We start from the raw sequence: 18,248 nt of genomic DNA, 5'->3' as shown, positions 1-18,248 counted from the left end.
AATTTGCTATATTTCACATCTTTAGAGATTTGCTCTGTCCTCTTGACTCTCCCCCATTACTGCTTCTGTGCAAGATAAAATCAAGTTATGGTGATGTGCTTTAATACCAGTAAAAATATTTGTAATTGTTTTATAACATTGCTTGCCAGCATATGTGAGAATGCATTTAGTAGGTGTAGAATATTTCTTGAAAGATGCACAAAGAAAAGCATGTTTTTTTTTCCTCCCAGAAGACTTACTGCAGTTTCATAGAAAAGGTAATAAGAGCATGAATTATCTCTTTTTGTCCTTTGTAGTACTTTTATTTTGTACTTGTGTATGAATTTCCCATTCATAAATAAATCTTGTAAGATACAATTCTTGTTTTCAGTATAAAAGCTGTTGATACTGTATTGTCATTCTATTGTTAAACTTTTAGTAACTTATTTATTAATTGCATTATTTTGCCTCTTTTTCTCCCTGACTTAAGTAGATAAACATTGTTAACAAATTATGACAATTTTATTTCTTCTTATTCAGTATTTCATAGTTAATTTTTACCTTCCTTGTTGTACTGTCAAAGACCTGCAGCACAGCAGTATTGGTGATGTAGTGCATATTTGTCTTGTTTCTGATTTTCATGGTCGATTTTTCAATGTAAGATCGATGCTTACCTAGAGGTTTCCAAATAAATATTATTTCATATACTTGTATAATAGCATTTACAAAGCAGTGAAATTCAGTGAAATCTTTCTCTATATATCAATCTACACAATTCTCAGGGTCCTCACATAGAGTAAAATAGCTTGCAGAAAGATAAGGCATGAAGCCAATTATATTAAACAGTGGAAACACTACTATATATTATATTCTTAGCAAAATAAAAAATGGACATCAAAAGATGTGCACCAATTTTGCAGTATCAGTTGCTTCTGGGAAGAGAATTGAAGAAAATGTGATATGGACAAGATATGTCTCTTAATTTTATCTGTTAATGAATAGATCATAAACAAATACAACGTTGCTATATTTGTTACTTGGGAATCATGTATAAATTGATCATAATTATTTTGCCTGATTATTCTTACTTAATCAAGAGTATACTGTGTGAGCCCAGCGTGGTGGCCTAGTGGCTAAAGTGCTCGCCTTGAATGCGCCAGGATCCCATATGGGCGCTGGTTCTAATCCTGGCAGCTCTACTTCCCATCCAGCTCCCTACTTGTGGCCTGGGGAAGCAGTTGAGGACGGCCCAAAGCCTTGGGACCCTGCACCCATGTGAGAGACCTGGAGGAAGTTCCTGGCTCCTGGCTCCAGATTGGCACAGCACTGACCATTGCGGTCACTTGGGGAGTGAATCATCGGACGGAAGATCTTCCTCTCTGCCTCTCCAATCTTTGAAAAAAAAAAAGAGTATATTGTGTGCCCAACACATTTAACAAAAAACGTCTTCACTTAGACATAATACCTTAACATTTTTCTATGGTAGGAGGCAAACACTTGCAAATCATATCAGCATCGGATTTCTCATTTATAATACTTTATGCTAAATATTTAAGTTTTGAAATCATTGCAGACTATTCTTTGCTCTTGTATTCCATCACTAAACATACAACCAAGCAGTGCTGTGATGACAATAAGGATATATTTCAGGATTGATGGTACACAGAAAATTCACCTTGCTCTTTGAAAGTTATTGAAACATGTATTCTAGCAAAATTTGTTAGCACTCACTTCAAAAGGAAAACATAGATTTCAGAAAGTAGTGACCCCAGCATGAGAAAGCAATAAAAATTACTTTGATCATGATGACCAAATAGCAGACTCTGATCAGACCCAAGTGGCGCTTGATACTGGAGGATTTAGTGTCAGTGAACTCAGGAATAAAAGGAGGCTTAGTAAAATGAATTGTGAAGTTACAGAACCAGAAGATGTGAAAAAAAAAGTGAATAAGAAAGGCATAGCTATTAGAACACCCTCTAAGGAAATATCACATTAATGATGCCAAATAAACCATGCCACCCAATATCGATGCCATTGGATAATCCCTTTCTATTTTGACTCGAGTTTGGCCATGACATTGACTCTGGCTACTTAAAGACATAGTGAAAATGGATTAAGAAGAGACTTGCACAATGCTTTTTCAGTAAAGTTTGCACTTCTGCTCTGAAATCACTATGTGTGGTGCTGCTCAGGCTGACCTGTGGATGGTGACAACACTTGGAATAGATATGAACTATTGCTGCAACTGAGAACCTCTAAAAAGGATTGCCATGTAAGATACAGGTCTCCTAATTGTATTTGCATTGCAGCTGAACAGCAAACAAAATTTTACTGAATGTTTAAATCAAAACGACATGCAACACAACTTATACTGTATGTTTTAGAGTTTGTTTACTCTTTGAACTTATAGTTAACCAGGCATCCTGTATTTTCCATTTGCTGTGTGTGGTAACCCTAACTACAGGAAAATCAGACCCTACCTGATCTGCCATCTGACTGTAGCTACACAAAAGATCTCAAGAAGAGCAGAAACACCAACCATTTAAGCCTTGCACAAATTGCTGGTCCACAAACAACAGACAAATAAGATGGATTTTTTTAATCCATTGAATTTTGAAATGCCTTTTTTATGCACCAATAGAGAGTAGACAAAACAAAAATGTGTTCTTATTCCAAAAGTACAGTAAATTAAGATACAGGAGGAGTTTAGCACTCAATAGAATGCAAAAGGGAAAAAAATCTATTGAATGTTTTAAAATTTTTAAACTTATTTTTAAAGACTTATTTATTGTTTTAAAAGGCAGAGTGACAGAGAGGGGGCAAGAGAGAAAGAAGTAAAGAGATCTGCCATTCCTTGGTTCACTCCCCAAATGCCAAGTCAAAGCCAGGAGATTGGAACTCCATCAGCTTCTCCTACATGGGTGGAGGGGCACAAATATTCGGGTCATTTTACACTGCTTTCCAGGCCCATTAACAGGGAGCTGGATTGAAAGTGGAACAGCTAAACTCAAATCAGTGCATCCAAAGAGATGCTAGTATTATAAGTGATGGTACAATTCCAGCCCCTTTTGAGTCTTGACTGCAATAAGGTTCTTCCTTAAGTGACATGAGCCTTGACCCTGGGTCCTAGAACATTTTGGAACAGCCGTAGCAGGCTGCATTAAATATGAAGCTAATCTCAACTATCCCCGAAATCTGACCATGGTACATAAGATGGGGCAAGCTGGAATTCCCAAGTTAGTAACAGGTGTGCACATAAATATAAACTGATACAGTTGATTTATGCCATATGTCTAAGTCTACCGCATTTGAAAACAACATATAAGAAGACCATGGCTACATGGTTCTCAGGACAGTCTGAAGTACCCAAGTGAATATAAATGCTCTCAAGACAGGTCTAGGTTGTGAATGTATCTGAGGGATCCAGACACAAGTCAGGTGATGTCATTAGCAAGTGGTACCTTCATGGAGTTTTGGAATAAAAGGATGCTTGCCCTTCTAATAGAGAGAATGTATTGAGTTTCCTGCTTATGCAGCAAAGTTCCCTTACTTTGTTGTTCTGTAACAACCAAGTCTCCCATTAGAGCCTTCTGCATTCAACTCTAGTCACTGAAAATCATGAACTGCATTTAGATGATTATGGTGATTTAAATGTCACTCATTGCTGAGCCATGCAGTGTCCTAGCACTTGAACTCATTTTGTAGAGTTTTAGAAAATGATTCACATCTCACTTATGGGAATGAGATTTTAAGCAGGCACGATTCTTAATAAAAAGTTTAGCTGACATAAAGTGGAATATCAACAGATAAAAAGAAGAAAAGTTAAGAATAGCAGAGCTGGGTATGCTCATTTTACAAAAGGCAGACGCCTGTGCAACACACAATATTTTATGTATATCAATTCAAAGATGAATTTAGCTGCTTTGCTTAATCAATTTTTATTGCCTGCTTCCTCCACAAGAAATCAAGTTTAGTCAAGGCTGCTATGTTTGGTATATGCTTTAAGTGTGTCTCCTAGGAGTTAATCCACTGGAAGACCAATCCCCAGAGTGAAAACATGAGAGGTGGTAGGCCTAGGAGGAGATCATCATTAGGTCTTACTGAGGGCACTGCCCCCAGAGGAGATTAAGATGCTTCTCACGAGAACCTAGTTGTCCTCAGGAGACTTGAGTTGTTAACAAAGAACAAGTGTGCCTTCTCCTCACCTTGTGCTACCTGTCTCACCATGCAATTATTCTCTCTCTCTCTCTCTCTCTCTCTCTCTCTCTCTCTCTCTCTCTCTCTGGATCCCATATGTTATGATGTGATGCAGCTGTAGGATGCCCTCTTCAGACTTGGCACAATGCCATTTAAACTTTTAGTCTCCAAAACTATGGGCTAAGTGAATCTCTTTCCTTTGTAAGTTACCCAGCCTTTTTGCTAGAATGGTAGGAAATGGACTAATACATGGGTTTCTCTTTTGTGTCCCAAATGCTTTAGATCCTGCCTGACATGCACAGTCCTCAAAGTTTGTGGACTGTCTGATTAAACTAACACACAAATCTTAGGAATGAGAGGGGGAGGCAGAACGATTATGTAAATAAACGACAGTGTTCTATTTTCCTATCAGAAAGTCTTTAGGCATGCAAACGTAGTTTTGGAGTTTTGCAGATAATCATAAGAACAGTTTCTCAACTTTACAACTATTAAAATTTCGAGTCAGGGGCTATCCTGTGCATTGTAGAATCCTTGGTTTCTACACACAAGATGCCAGCAACACCTTTTTTTTTTTTTCAGTTGTGCCAACCAGAACTATCTACAGACACTGACAAATATCACCTGGGGGAGAAAAAATCATCCCTTGTTGAGAACCACTGTATCAGAAGGTATAGAAATCAGAAAACAAAGTCATCACTCTACGGAAACTTATTAAGTCAAAGGAATAGCAGGGAGGGAAAATCATTTACTTTCATCATAAATTCCACACTAACTGCTTTGTTGTGAAGTGTATGTATTGTGCTGAAAATACTTTTTTTAATTTCAGAAAAATGGATAAAATGGAGCTAACAATAAAGGGTGAGAGAAGAGGAGGAGTCAACGGCGAGTCAGATTTTAATGTGAGCAACTAGGCTAATGATTATGTTTCACTAAGACATGGGATGTAGGAATGGTGAGAGTCTTGCTTTAAGACTGGGAATGATGGTGACTGGGATAGTGGCTTATTAGACTAATCCTCTGTCTGCAGTGGCGGCATCCCAAATGAACCCCAGCCCATGTCCCAGCTGTTCCATTTCTGATCCAACTCTGCCCAGGCTTAAGAAAGCAGTGGAGAATGGTCCAAATCCCTGAGAACCTACACTCATGTGGAATATCCAGAAGAAGCTCCTGGTCTTGGATCATCTTTCTTAGCTCTTCCTGTTGCAGCAATTTGGAAAGTGAACCAGTGGATGAAAAATTCCCCTGCCCTGCCTCCTTCACTTTCTGTAGATCTGCCTCTCAAATAAAAACAAATAATTTTTTAAAAAGATTTATTTTATTGGAAAGGCAAATGTACAGAGAGGAGAGACAGAAAGGAAGATCTTCCCTTCCGTCTGATGACTCCAAGTGACTGCAATGGTCGGTGCTGCACTGATCCAAAGCCAGGAGCCAGGAGCTTCTTCTGGGTCTCCCACATGGGTGCAGGGTCCCAAAGCTTTGGGCCGTTCTCGACTGCTTTCCCAGGCCACAAGCAGGGAGCTGGATGGGAAGTGGAGCTGCTGGAATTAGAACCAGCACCCATATGGGATCCTGGCACATTCAAGGCAAGGACTTTAACCATTATGCTATCTTGCCAGGCCTAAAACAAATAAATCTTAAAAAATAAACTGGAAAGGACTCACACATAAAATATCTGTGGGTATATGGTATCTGTATATATTAAATAGAATATTCTGGAATTCAAGTCATGTGGACTTGTGAGTCCGCATTAACATATAATTGGAGCCATGACATAGGAATGAAATTCCTGGAAAGAGAAGAAGCCTAAGAATAACACTCCAAGGCATTTCTTGTTAGATTCTGAGTGAGTAATACTCCAGACTTTTTAATGCATCTTAGTAAATCAAGAGTATACTGTAAATACTGTTTATTTTCTGAAGCAAATTTCATCTTTACAAAATAAGTCACGTCTATTTTATTTTTATTTTGTAAAAAAGATATTTACTTGAAGGCAGAGTTACACAAAGAGAAGTGGAGATTAAGAAAAAGTTTTTTCATCCAATCCTCAAGTGATGACATGGCTAGGGCTGGACCAGACTGAAGCCATGAACCAGGAGCCAGGTGTTTCATGAGTCTCCTATGTGGGTGGAGGGGCCCAAGCACTGGGACCATCTTCTGCATTTAGCAGGGAACTGAAACAGAAGTGGAACAGCTAGGGTTTGAACCAGCACCCAAATGGGATGTTGTCATTGCAGATGGTGTGCCACTATCCTGGCCTCCATAATTCAAATCTATTGAAGCGATTTACAAAATACATAGTTAAGCGTGAGCTACTGTCCAGAAACAGAATTTAGCTTGAACATTGGACAATCAAACTGAATAGCTACTGAGTACTATTTATGTGCCAAGTAGCTGGAGATCAAACCGTAAACAAAACAGACACCATTCCTGTGTTCATAGTGCTTATCATCTAATGGGGAATATAGTCAAAGGAAACAGGAAATACAATTAGTGTGATGAATGCTGTGAAAATTAATCATGAAATGCCACCTCACCTGAAAATAAAATGGGAAGGGGTTATTTAAGCACATTTGATGTCATCAATTTTTCTCATACTAGGTTGTAAGGACAGGAAAGAGCTATGTCTGTTTTGAGTACCTTTTGCTACCTGTACTGGATAGGGAGAAGGCTCAGAAAGGCTGGCAGAGAATGCGGAGGTATTCGTCTTTCTGGGCCTGATTAGAGGTTCTGTTTAAATTAAGCCTCTCAGTCTACTAGGCTCTGGCTCCTTCACAGAAAGCATAGCTATGAATTCGTGATTTTTTTTTTCATGCTTGACACTCTGCTCAGTTAATTTTCAAGAAACTCTCTAGTGGCACCCTTGAGTCAGCCACTAGATAACACCACATTTTTAAAAAGGGAGAGGCTGCACATATATTTCTTAAAGATAAGATGCAAACACACATTGGCAGCAGAAGTCTCAGTGGAGTCCATCGTGGTATAATCGGCAGAGTTGGGCTAAAACAGAAATCAGAGACAAGTCATAGATACAGAAAGCTATCCATCTCCCTCATTAGCATTGAGGATGACTTTGCCCCTGAGTAGCATGACAGGAGAGACTATGCTTCTATTAACCTCACAGCTACTTCTCTCTAAGGCTTGGACCAGAATGGAAATTGTTGGTATCAAGGAGGGGAACTCTAGTCCTGCCCTAAATGAACCTTCTATAATTAACTGGTTCAAGAAAACTCAACATTCCTATAAGGTACAGAGGTAGAAATGGACTTGGTTTAAGAGGAAAACTCAAGTTCAACATGAAAAAAGGAGAACAAACATGTGGAAAAGAGATGGTAGATGAAGAAAGCTCATCTGAAAAATGTTATATAGTACCTCAAAATCTTCACCCAGTATTTTGCATGAATTTGAATCTTTTAATGAAGCAAGCAAACAAGCAGAGCTCAAGGAAGAGATGACAAGATAAGGAGATGAGTGTATGCTACCAGACCTCAGGGAAGAATGTGGCAAAAAAATTTTGACAACCACAGAGTTGATGCTAAAGGTTGTAGGAGGATAGCACAGAAAGACACTACAGAAATTGGTGTGAAATCCACATGCATTTTGGACTAAAAGCAAAACAAATACACTGATTATGGTTATAGAATAAATATAGGGCCTGGCGTGATAGCGTAGCGGTTAAAGTTCTCACCTCAAACACACTGGGATCCCATATGAGCGCGGGTTCTAATCTTGGCAACCCTGCTTCCTGCCTATGGCCTGGGAAAGCAGTGGAGGATGGCCCAAAGCCTTGGGACTCTGCACCTGTGTGGGAGACCCAGAAGAAGCTCCTGGCTCCTGGCTTTGGATCGGCGCAGTTTCATCCATTGTGGCCACTTGGGCAGTGAATAAATGGATAGAAGATATTCTTTTCTGTCTCTCCTCTTCTCTGTATATCCACCTTTCCAATAAAAATAAATAAATCTTTTAAAAAAAAAATGTAATCGTAGTAAGCCCAGTACAGTAAGACTTATATAGGTAAGAGTGAGGAGAGAAAGTTTTTTCTAACGTGTTGATTTCCTTAACCTTAATAATTAAGGCTAAAAGTTACCATTTTAAACAAATATGGTGATAGAGGTAAAAATATATTGCATAAACAGAGATAAACCTGAAGAACATAGTACAATCTGTGAAAATCAGTTAAATGGAATTAGAAAAGGAAGAAAAAAGAACATGAGTAAGGTAGTAATTGAAACATTATTTGTCATATTGTAATTAGAAAACAGAAAGCAGTAAATATCCACAAATAGAAGATAGAAGAAATAATTTTAATGTACTCATGCAGTAGGATACTATTTGGCTATGAAATAAAAGCAAATGTTTTATGTAGCATCTGAGAATTTGTAAGGTTGTTCATATATTGTTAGGTGTGTATGTATTTGTGTGGGTGTAAACACATATTTCTGTAGTGATGAACGAGAAACTGATAAAGCTGCATTTGGTGGGGGAGAATTGAGTAGCTGTGCAAAGAGTGGGGGTTAAAAGGAGATTTTACATTTATGCCCATTGCTATATTTTGAATTGTGAATGATTAGTATTTGTATTCATCTCTAATCAGCTAAATTTAAGAAGAAATATGAAGAATTGTTTGACCTGCCTTCTTTCAGTTTTGTGGGTAAAGTGCTATGTGAAGTACGTGATGTGGGCTTTGTAACTTCCTCATTCCACCTATATTTCTGTTTGTTCTGTCCCCCTGGGGACTAAGGCAAACGTGCGAGGCAATGTTCTGGTTGCTAAGTTGTCCCCTGTTGTCACTGCTCATTCTCATTATTCATCATTAAGATTAAACTACTGGAGTGATAACCTCACCTGAAGAGAAACAGGGTACTGTCTGTACTTTGATCCAAAAGGCTAGAGTTCTCAAAGTTGATTTAAAAAATTTATAGCCATGAATTTGGAGTTTTCGTAAACTCCAAATCCTCCCATCACATACTTGAAACCAGGCCTGAAAAACTCTGATAATAGATTTTCCTACAAGCCATGAGCAGTAAGAATTCAGGTCATGAAGAAAACATTCAGTACAGAGGAAATTTATTGAGAGGAGAGGGAGAGAAAACAGCCAACCTCATCTCTTCTTCAAACTCAGACTGAACTCCTATAGGGATGAAAGTATTAAACGCAAACAGAGAAGTTCTTGAGACATTCACAGGCTGCATCACTTTTCTTTTTAATGCTCACACTCACATACTAGAAAAAGTACTAGATCCAATATGAGACAGCTTAAATGGTAAACTAAAAAAATGATGAGAGAAAAGACTGGTCACAATATTACAAACATGTCATTACACATACTCCCCAGTAAAAGAAGAAGTCAATTTCATCAACTACCCAATTTAAAAACCTGAATAAAAGAAAACGCAGAGAGCCCTAGATATATATTTACAAGTTAGTAATTGGTTTTTGTGAGATGTGAATATTTATTCAAAGATGGGTTGCTTCATACAGTTATTTAAGAGTGCGTATTTGCGGTGATAACTTGAGCCATCAAATTGCCTTTCCCTTCCTTCAAGATCATCTCATATCCTGAAATCCAAGAATAAAGAACAACGGAATACTGATGGCCACACTTAGTGATGACCTTGCCAGCAATGAAAGAAACATATTTGAATAAACCAGCAGAACTAGTTGGACTACTCCATTGCTAGGTGAACAGGGGAAAGGGGAGGGAAGTAGACAGAAGAGTACAGTTCTCCATCCTATAATGCTATACTACTTTGACTCCCCTGTCCTTATTCCATGTGGAACCACAGTGGATCTATCTGTTTTTTTCTGTTTTGACAACAGCAGTGAGTGAAAAAAGTGGATAAACACATGATTTTCCATGTAACTCTCACACAGTCACCATGAGGGAAAGGACAAGGCATTTGGACTGATTATTCTACCAATGGTCTTTCCCCAGATCTCCACCTAAAGATCGCATCAACAAACAAAAACAGATAAATGCTTGGAAAAACCCCAAAAAGAAATAGGAAACGACGTGGTGAAGAAAACGCCACAGTGGCCAATAAGTGAATAAATAAATAAAACAAAAAAAATTGTCTGAACTATTATGCCTACCTAGGAAAATTCTGAGGATGCCAACTATAATTTTAATCCGTAAAGGTAATGCAGTCTCAACCAAAATACAAAGAAGGGGTTCTACAATAATTGAAATTAGTATAATTGATTGGGTATTTAGAGAAAAGTAAAGTAAAAATACTTGAAAGCATGTCCATAGAGTCGATCAGAAACATATGCATACAATAATAATTGGTTAATGGAAGAGCCAACTCTAGAAAAAATATTGTATTACTTCTGAGGAAACAGAGAAGTATTATTTAAGCTTTGTACAATTTTTGAGTGGTAGAGTGTGATAGTTGAACATATGTATAAATTATCTAACAATCAAATTGGACTTGATAGCATTTCTGTCTCCTTAAATACTTTATGATTATCTATGAGCATGTAATAACTGACATCTTTCTGTAGAACAGTGTGAAAACACCAATGTAAGTCAACAGTGTGTTACAGTCAGATCTGCTATGTGCTTTTCTTATAACCTTGAACTAGGGAAGGCTGTTTCATGAGCTCCCTATAGGCATAAAGAGACCCTGAGAAATGTACCTGTGGCAGAGGTCTGCTCACAGGCACTACAGTGACCATCCCCAAGAACACCACACCACTTGCCTTGGGCCAACCAGTGGATCAGAGATCCCCTAAGTCAAATAGAGGGGTCTGGCAGAAAAGGCTGAGTCACAAGAGGCATTTTCTGGATAGGAACCCACAGGGGATGGCATGCTGGGCACAGTGCCTGGGCATCTCTGGGTATGCCACATGGTGACCCAAGCATGGGGAGCTTTACCAGTGGGGCTGCATTTATGGCTTACCCATTGGGAAGCAAACCACCACCCCTAGCAAGACCACTCACATCGCATGCAAGTACAAACACACACACACACACACACACACACACACACACACACACACACACACACACACACACAGCATTAGTCCTGGACAAGGACAGAGCAGAGGCTGCCTACCACTGGGATGGTGACCACCTGCATGTGACCAACAGCAGGGGCTCCTGGAGGAGAGGCAGGAGCCAGTCCCCATTCCAACTGCCAGCTGCACCGCTAAGGCCCGAGATGGAGCTGGCAAGAGCTGTGTAACTCTGCAGGTGGCAAGTAGAAGTGAGGCTTTGGTGGTGAGCTTGAAGAGTAATACACAGGGCCCTGGGGATAAAAGCAGCCTGGAGACTGGAAGAGCCCTCTAAAGACCTCCCCATCTATAAATCTGTGTATGCTTACCTAGAATGGGCTACAGTCGGGGCAGCCGTGCCCCAAATCCACAGGTCAGGTAGCAGGCCATGGAGGGCTCCAGAGAGGAGTGAATAGTCGCTAGGGTGAGGTTGCCCAAGGGTGGTCTCACTATGTTGGGGGGGGACATGGCAGAATGTGTGGTGCTGACTGGACATGACCATGGAGGAGTTCAGCACACAGGGGCTCTTCCTGTCCTGGTGGAGACCTGGATCTGGGAGGGAAGCAATGGCTTGATGCCCAAGCTGGGGACCTACAGAGCCCTGGCAGCTACACTACCATCCCCACCAGGAGCCAAGCAAGGTGTGAGGTCCCGCGGGAGGGCTGGAGAGACAGCAGGCTCCTCCACAAAAAAAGCCGCAAGGGTCACTCTTATCACCATGCCAGAGAGTGGGGCCTGCTGTGGCATGAAAGAGGAGTCAGGAGTTCTGTCTCACAGAACTGTGCCTTGCAAGTGCTGAGCACATGCCGGGCTTTACCAGGACAAGTATGCCTTGACTAGCCTGGCTGCCTGGCAGAGTGCACTGCTCCCAGGTTCCCTCCTCCACCCCCACTAAGGGTTTGCAGACAGAGGCCAAGGGCACATATCCTCCAGGGTAGGCTTGTGTCCCAAAAGCACTTTTCTGGCAGGGTTTGTCTGTACCAGGCCCTGTGCTGCCTGAAAGGGGTCGGGCGGGGGGGCGGGGTGGGTGGAGATGCTGGATGAGGTGTGCCTCCCAGTCCTCTTGGCATTCCACCTGACTTCCACAGACCAGAACCTTGCCTCCCACAGCCCCCAGCTCCCAGCCCCAGGTGGGGCTTTTCCGGAGGGTTACACACCACCCCTGCCTCCTGTGGGCACCTGGGAACAAGTCATTGTTGGGGACAGCAGCCAGGGAATCTGTGCTTGTCATGCCTCTTTGTCTTTCTCCTTGTGTGCACTGGAAGCTCAAAGACCAGGGCTAGGACTGTTTTCTGCTAAAGCATACAACTTTATTGATGGTACACAGATGCAGACGCAGGTGGGGGAGGGTGGGTCACTTTGGTGGCTGGAAGGGAAGGGAAGTCTTGCGGTGGGCAGGTTTCCCATCCGCACACTCAGGTAGAAGAAATAGGAAAGGTAACTGATTCAGCCACGCGGTCAGAAATGCACTTTGAGCACAAGTGAACAGACACGTGGGGTCTCTGCACAGCAGCCCGCTTAGGCAGGGAGAACACTGCTGCTGGAAGTGGATGTCCCTTCTCCACAGCTGGTAGCCAAAAGGAGCCCTTCCTTTAGCATACCAAGAGGGCTGAGAGGGGGGACTTGGCAGTGCAGGTTGCCTGCAGACTAAGAAACCAAGCAGTTAGTCCAGGCACTGTGAGGGGCCCTGCCCGGCCAGTGAGAGTGTGGTGGTCCAGGGAGCCACTGCAGCACTTGCCCAAAAGGCGTGGTGTCTGGCTGAGGCTGCCTTCCCGGGGGCAGCACCCACTGCAGCTCTTCTGAGGGTTCCAGATGCATCCAGTCCCATCCCGCCTGAGATGGCCATCTAAAGGACAGGGCTTTGCAGGAGCAGCCCCGTGTGGGGACTGTTGCCTAAGACGGACATGAATGAGAGCAGCGCCTGAACACTGAACACTTCTCCCACCAGTGCTGGCTTTGCAGACAAAGGCAGCGGCACTCTCGAAATCTGAACCTCTGCACGTCCACTTCCCTCAGCTATCAAAGGAAACTCCAAGTCTGAAACGCACTTGGCAATCATGCCGTTAATAACTGCCATGCTTATTAGCAAATCTAATCCAGCCTGCTGCAGCATCGCGCAGCAGCCACGGGACACAGCCTCCCGACACACTTCACCCATGGATATCTTTCTCTGGCCCTGACTTCGCACACTGCCACTGGAGCTTTCCAGCACCCACAAAGCCTGTTCCTCCTCCCTGAGGATGGGAGTGGGGATGGCGTTTCCACCCATTGAGAGGTTGCCCAAAGCACTATTCATGCAGTAGCTAAGGGCATAAGCAGAATGCTTGGATCCACTCTTTGCCTGAAAGAAAGGACACTTGGAGCAGTGGGCAACACCGCTGGCATTTTTACAGCTTCGTGCACTCCATGTATTTTTATGTTCATAGGGGAATGGCCTCTGTTTTGTCGGGTGTGCTCGGTTGGCTTTGCCTCCCCCAGAATGTCTGTCCTCTGTGCCATCTGGGGCCCCAGGTTCATTCCACTGCCCATGCTCACTCCAAGGCCGAGCCATGGCTGTGAAATCAAACCAACTCTCGGGGTCCTCCTCATCAGTATCCTGATCATCCTCCCATTCCTGCTCCTCTTCCTCCTCTGAATTGTCACTTTCATCTCTTCCTATGGTCAATTTGTAAACACAGTAGCAGGCACCAGCCCCAATCATCAGTCCTGCAGCCATCCACCCCACTTCCCGGGCCCGTCCCATGTTTAAAACTATGCCAGCCTCAGGACAGGACAGGAAAGGGCCGTGGTGCACCTGACTAAAGAATATTGAGAATGTGTAACGTTGGAGCATGGAAGTCTTCAACCTCTTCCAGGCTCTTCGGTTCTCTTGGGGAAAATCTATGGGCAGAAAAAGAGAATTAGGCCTTTTGTGGTGCCTGGGTATGTGGATTGCTGGAGAATTTGTGGGGAGTGCAAGTTTAGATAAAAGTGAATTACTAGCAAATTAAGTTGTTTTGTTCTATCTTTCCCATTTACCCTCAGGAGCCATCACTTGTGTTCCAGGTTTCCAGAGAAAGGTGATAGATGGGACTGTGCTACCATACACATAGGAGTGACAGTAAGATCAACAGACTTTCCCTTCATCCCCACAAACCTCCAGCTACAATGTGTCCCACCAACCTTTGCCAAACTCAAGTCGATGCTTCCTGTCCTTGTCTCCTGGTGTCTGTGTTTCCTCCACAGTGATCTGTGCACAGGGGCTGGCAGGACAAACGGAAGCACAGGTAAGCAGCAATGGAGAACTGAAAGTGTAGGGGATGGATGAGCACTGAGCACTGAAGGTTCAATACCTGTCATTCGAATCCGAGGTCCTGAGTTGACAAGACTGCTCACTGCCCCCATCCCCACTTTGCTAATGCTGGCTTCCCCAGCCCCAGCTTGTCGTCCGCCATTTCCCCAGCAAAGGCCGCCACACCCCTTTCCCTGCACTGAAATGGGAGGGGTGTTTAGAAAGAAGGGGCCAGGAGAGGGCGACTAGGACCCGGCCCTCCTGGATCCCAGCGCCCCTTCCCCCACCAGCCTGAAGCAGGGTCCCGCACTAAACCCACCTTTATGCCGACCTGCAAGCTTCCCACCAAGGCAACCTTCTCTGGTTGACACTTCAGCCGCAATCTACAGACCGAATAGATCTACAAACCTGCAAACACACAGGGCAACAAGGGGGAGGGGGAACCGAGTACTTGGTGGACGGACCCCGACCTGAGACGTGGTGCCCTGATTAGGGAAGCTTTTATTCCTCAGAGTCTGGTAACAGCCATTCAGTGTGCCCTCGCCCCCCACCCGCAGCCCGACACTTGTAATTAACATGAGCTCGGAGTGAGCTGAGGGTGGAGGTGGGGGCGGGGACAGTATTTAGAAAGTAGAGAAAGAGACCCAGCCTCTATCCGCCCGAACTCGGATCCACACGGCTGTTGACCCTCTCCCACCCCCACCTCCTGCCCAGCAGCGCCCACCCTGGCACCCACCTGCACGATCCGACCTAGTTTCCTTCTCCGTTCACACGCCTGCAGAGTAATAGGGGGCTGGTACCCAGACAGAAGCGACTAGCAAGCAGGACTTCTGCTCCAGGCGGCTCTTGGTCACGTGACAACCACGTCACCAGTGAGCTCTAGCCCCCGATTTCCACTCCCACAAGCAGTGCGGCAGGCTCCACTCTGCGCTGTACCTCCCCTCAACATGCTAGGTCCTGCCACTTTCCCCCTATAACAATATCAGAAACTGGAAGTGGGCATATGTCGCTGGGGACTGAACTTGACTTTTTCTCATTACAGCGAGGGGCGGCATCTTGTCCTGCATTTACCCCTTAGACTTCTTGGGGAATTCTCATCCTTTTCTGGTCTCTCACACTCCTGCACTCCCCTTCGTTAATTTCAGCACCTTTCAGATTCTCTGCGCCAAAATTCGAGGGGAGCAGGGAGCAGAAAAGGAAGTTCAGGTAGTTCTGAGGGTTTTGTTAGTATTTTTGATATACTAATGGTCTCTTTGGTGCTTCCTTTTTATTCTTTCAAGCTGCATTTGGTAATTAAGATAAACAATAAGACAATTTTCACCAGGAGAAAAAAAAAAGAGCTAGAATATCTTCTGGAAAACAAAGTGCAATGTTAAAAAGAGGATTGTCCACCTCATAAGGAAGCCTCATTAATTTGGTGTAGTTATTTTATAACATATTGAAAATATTTTCTTCTAGCTGAACAGGAAATAGCAGTTTTAAATAGCATATTAAAATTCAAATTTAAAAACGTGTTCTGGGACACCATACAGTAGCCTAATGGCTAAATCCTCGCCTTACATTCTCCAGGACCCCACATCCCATCCAGCTCTTTGCTTGTTGCCTGGGAGAGCAGTTGAGTATGGCCCAAAGCCTTGGAACCTTGTGCACACATGGAAGCAGAGGAAGATGCTGCCTCCTGGCTTTGGATTACCTCAGCTCCTGCTGTTGAGGCCACCTGGGGAGTGAACTAGAGGATGGAAGATATTTCTCTCTGTCTCTCCTTCTCTCTATAAATCTACCTTTCCACTAAAAGTAAAATAAAATAACTTAAAAAAACTTGTTCTTTCAAACAAAACTGAAATTCTTTCAACACAATTTAGTAAATAATGGATATATGAATCTGTAGTAAGAAACTCCGTGTTCTCATCGTAACCGTTTGAGATTGGTGAACCGTTGTCTCTTTCTTCCTCCTGGCTGAACTCATAGAATTAGGCGTCAGATGACAGAAATCTTAATAGAAGACTGCTCGATGGCTTCCACTCTTGCTTAAAAGGACAGATTTTATGCTTCCCAACTACAGATGGAACTTGCATATGAAGACAAGTTCACAAATTACTAACTTCACAGAAATGTCTACTTTCCTTTGAAAAGATTTTATTTAAAATATTTTCTGAAGGTTCATGATGCAACCCATAAATCACTCAGAAGTTAGAGAACTGCCTGTTATCTGACAGATGAAAAGGAGACTTCATAAAGGGAATTTCCAGTCCATTGTGACGGGGTGTGAACTCTCCCAAGTGCACATCCTCTTTGCTCTGTGTCACCCAGGCAGTGGCGAGAGCTCAGCACATCCATGGAGATGGTGATGAGGCTTGGGGTGGGTGACTGCGAGTCCTGCCGCACACACACCCCTGATGTCCATGCTACTTTCTCTTCACAGGTGGCAGCCCAAAGCCCAGGGTTCTGAGCGGTCGCGTTTCTTCGCTGCATGCCTCACTGCACCACCCATTCAAGCCCCTCAGAAGAATCCCTAGAACCCAGGGCCCAAGTATGCCAGAGTCAGTCCCCAGTCATCCACCTGTCTCCCCTAGGACAAGTCATACTCTAAATATAGCCTGTGCAGGCAGCCGCTTTCTCAGACCTTTGAAATGTGACACCCCAGCTGGAGGCCTCCATGGGAGGGGGTCCCAGTGTTGGGGAGGCCCCTCCAGGAGGTGAGACTCAGCTCAGAACTCTCTCTGGCTGGTCAATATTCAGAGCTCAAGAAAATCTTACACAAGTCTGGTCTTCCCCACATTTTATGGTCTAAATTCACACCAATATCATATAACTCATCTCTGTAAATATCTACCTCATTTGGCTTAGCATTATCCTCTTCTGTTGTTCTTTTTGAGGCCCTTTATGTCTTTATTTTAGACAGACCGATTTTCTTCAGGATGCCTGATACACAGACCTCTCTGCTGCAACTGCCCTCGTTCTGATGGTGTAGGGGAGGCAAGGCATGGTTTTGATGTATACATTAATAAATAAATAAATAAAATAAGGAGTATGGAAAGCCTGCCACAGACAGATGCTTCGGTATTGTAGAGTTGGTTCAATAAACAGATTCCCTTGCACAACACTCAGCCAGCCTTCAGGGACACTTCTCCTCCACCTCACTGTTATAAAGTACTTCCCCCTTTGATCTCTCTTCCCATGATTTCATTGTATACCCTACTGACCACCATTCTCTTGGTCTGTCAGAGCTTCAGGATTTGGATCCACTCCCTCTCCAAAGCTTCTTAAATTTCTTGGGTATTGTAACTCCACTCTTTTGACTTGTCCCTTTGACCCACAATTCCTACCAAGGAATCTGAGGAACAATATTTAAAACTTGCTTTGTTCCTCATTGTACAGCCATCAATAAATAATAAATCTGATATTTATTTGACATGTTAGATGCCTGACATGCATTCTTCAAAGTGAAAAAGAAAAATTCTTAAGCAAATTTCAGCCTGTTAAAAATTCCCAAGTCTGCAAAAGACTGTGAAGCTACTGCTAAAAGGAACTTCTTGATTTAAGTCAACTTAGGTCATATGTAATGTGTGAGTTAAAAAGTACTCCCAAATAAAAAGGATCGGCAGATGGTAACATTAATGGAATTATGGAGGGTGAAAAAAATAAAATATAAAATATTGTGTTGTGAAAAAAATGTATTGTTTTTTGTATTCTATTTTTGTTAATTGTGTCTTAGTTTAGGCTGTTGGGTTGCAAATCACAGAAATAAAACCTTGTGAATGCAAAAAGGGATAAAGACCAGGCACAGCTCGAATTCCTAGGTTGGAGG

General features: G+C 42.9%; 1 protein-coding gene across 3 annotated transcripts; it reads right to left on the bottom strand.

Moving 5' to 3' along the window:
• Nucleotides 1-12,464: 12,464 nt before the first annotated feature.
• ARMCX6 (armadillo repeat containing X-linked 6) lies at nucleotides 12,465-15,263 on the bottom strand. 3 transcript variants are annotated; one of them, XM_040999683.1, is made up of 4 exons: nucleotides 15,177-15,261; nucleotides 14,760-14,848; nucleotides 14,332-14,453; nucleotides 12,465-14,049 (listed from the first exon to the last, which is right to left on the bottom strand). In XM_040999683.1, the coding sequence occupies exon 4, from the start codon at nucleotides 14,000-14,002 to the stop codon at nucleotides 13,016-13,018; it is 987 nt and encodes a 328-aa protein (XP_040855617.1). In that variant the 5' UTR covers nucleotides 14,003-14,049; nucleotides 14,332-14,453; nucleotides 14,760-14,848; nucleotides 15,177-15,261; the 3' UTR covers nucleotides 12,465-13,015. The 3 variants fall into 3 exon arrangements, with proteins under 3 accessions (XP_040855617.1, XP_040855616.1, XP_040855618.1); XM_040999682.1 differs by having other exon boundaries at nucleotides 14,332-14,411; XM_040999684.1 differs by lacking the exon at nucleotides 14,760-14,848 and having other exon boundaries at nucleotides 14,332-14,411; nucleotides 15,177-15,263.
• Nucleotides 15,264-18,248: the final 2,985 nt, after the last annotated feature.

The sequence above is a fragment of the Ochotona curzoniae genome, unplaced genomic scaffold (assembly GCF_017591425.1).
Source record: "Ochotona curzoniae isolate NIBS_2020 unplaced genomic scaffold, NIBS_Ocur_1.0 scaffold_1852, whole genome shotgun sequence".
NCBI lineage: Eukaryota > Metazoa > Chordata > Mammalia > Lagomorpha > Ochotonidae > Ochotona > Ochotona curzoniae.
Note: the sequence above shows the minus strand (reverse complement) of the source record. Positions and strands in the feature narration are given on the sequence as shown.

Bases quoted from the DNA above. Each gene is read 5' to 3' on its own strand.
- ARMCX6 (XM_040999684.1), bottom strand. From the start codon at position 14,002: ATGCTCCAACGTTACACATTCTCAATATTCTTTAGTCAGGTGCACCAC.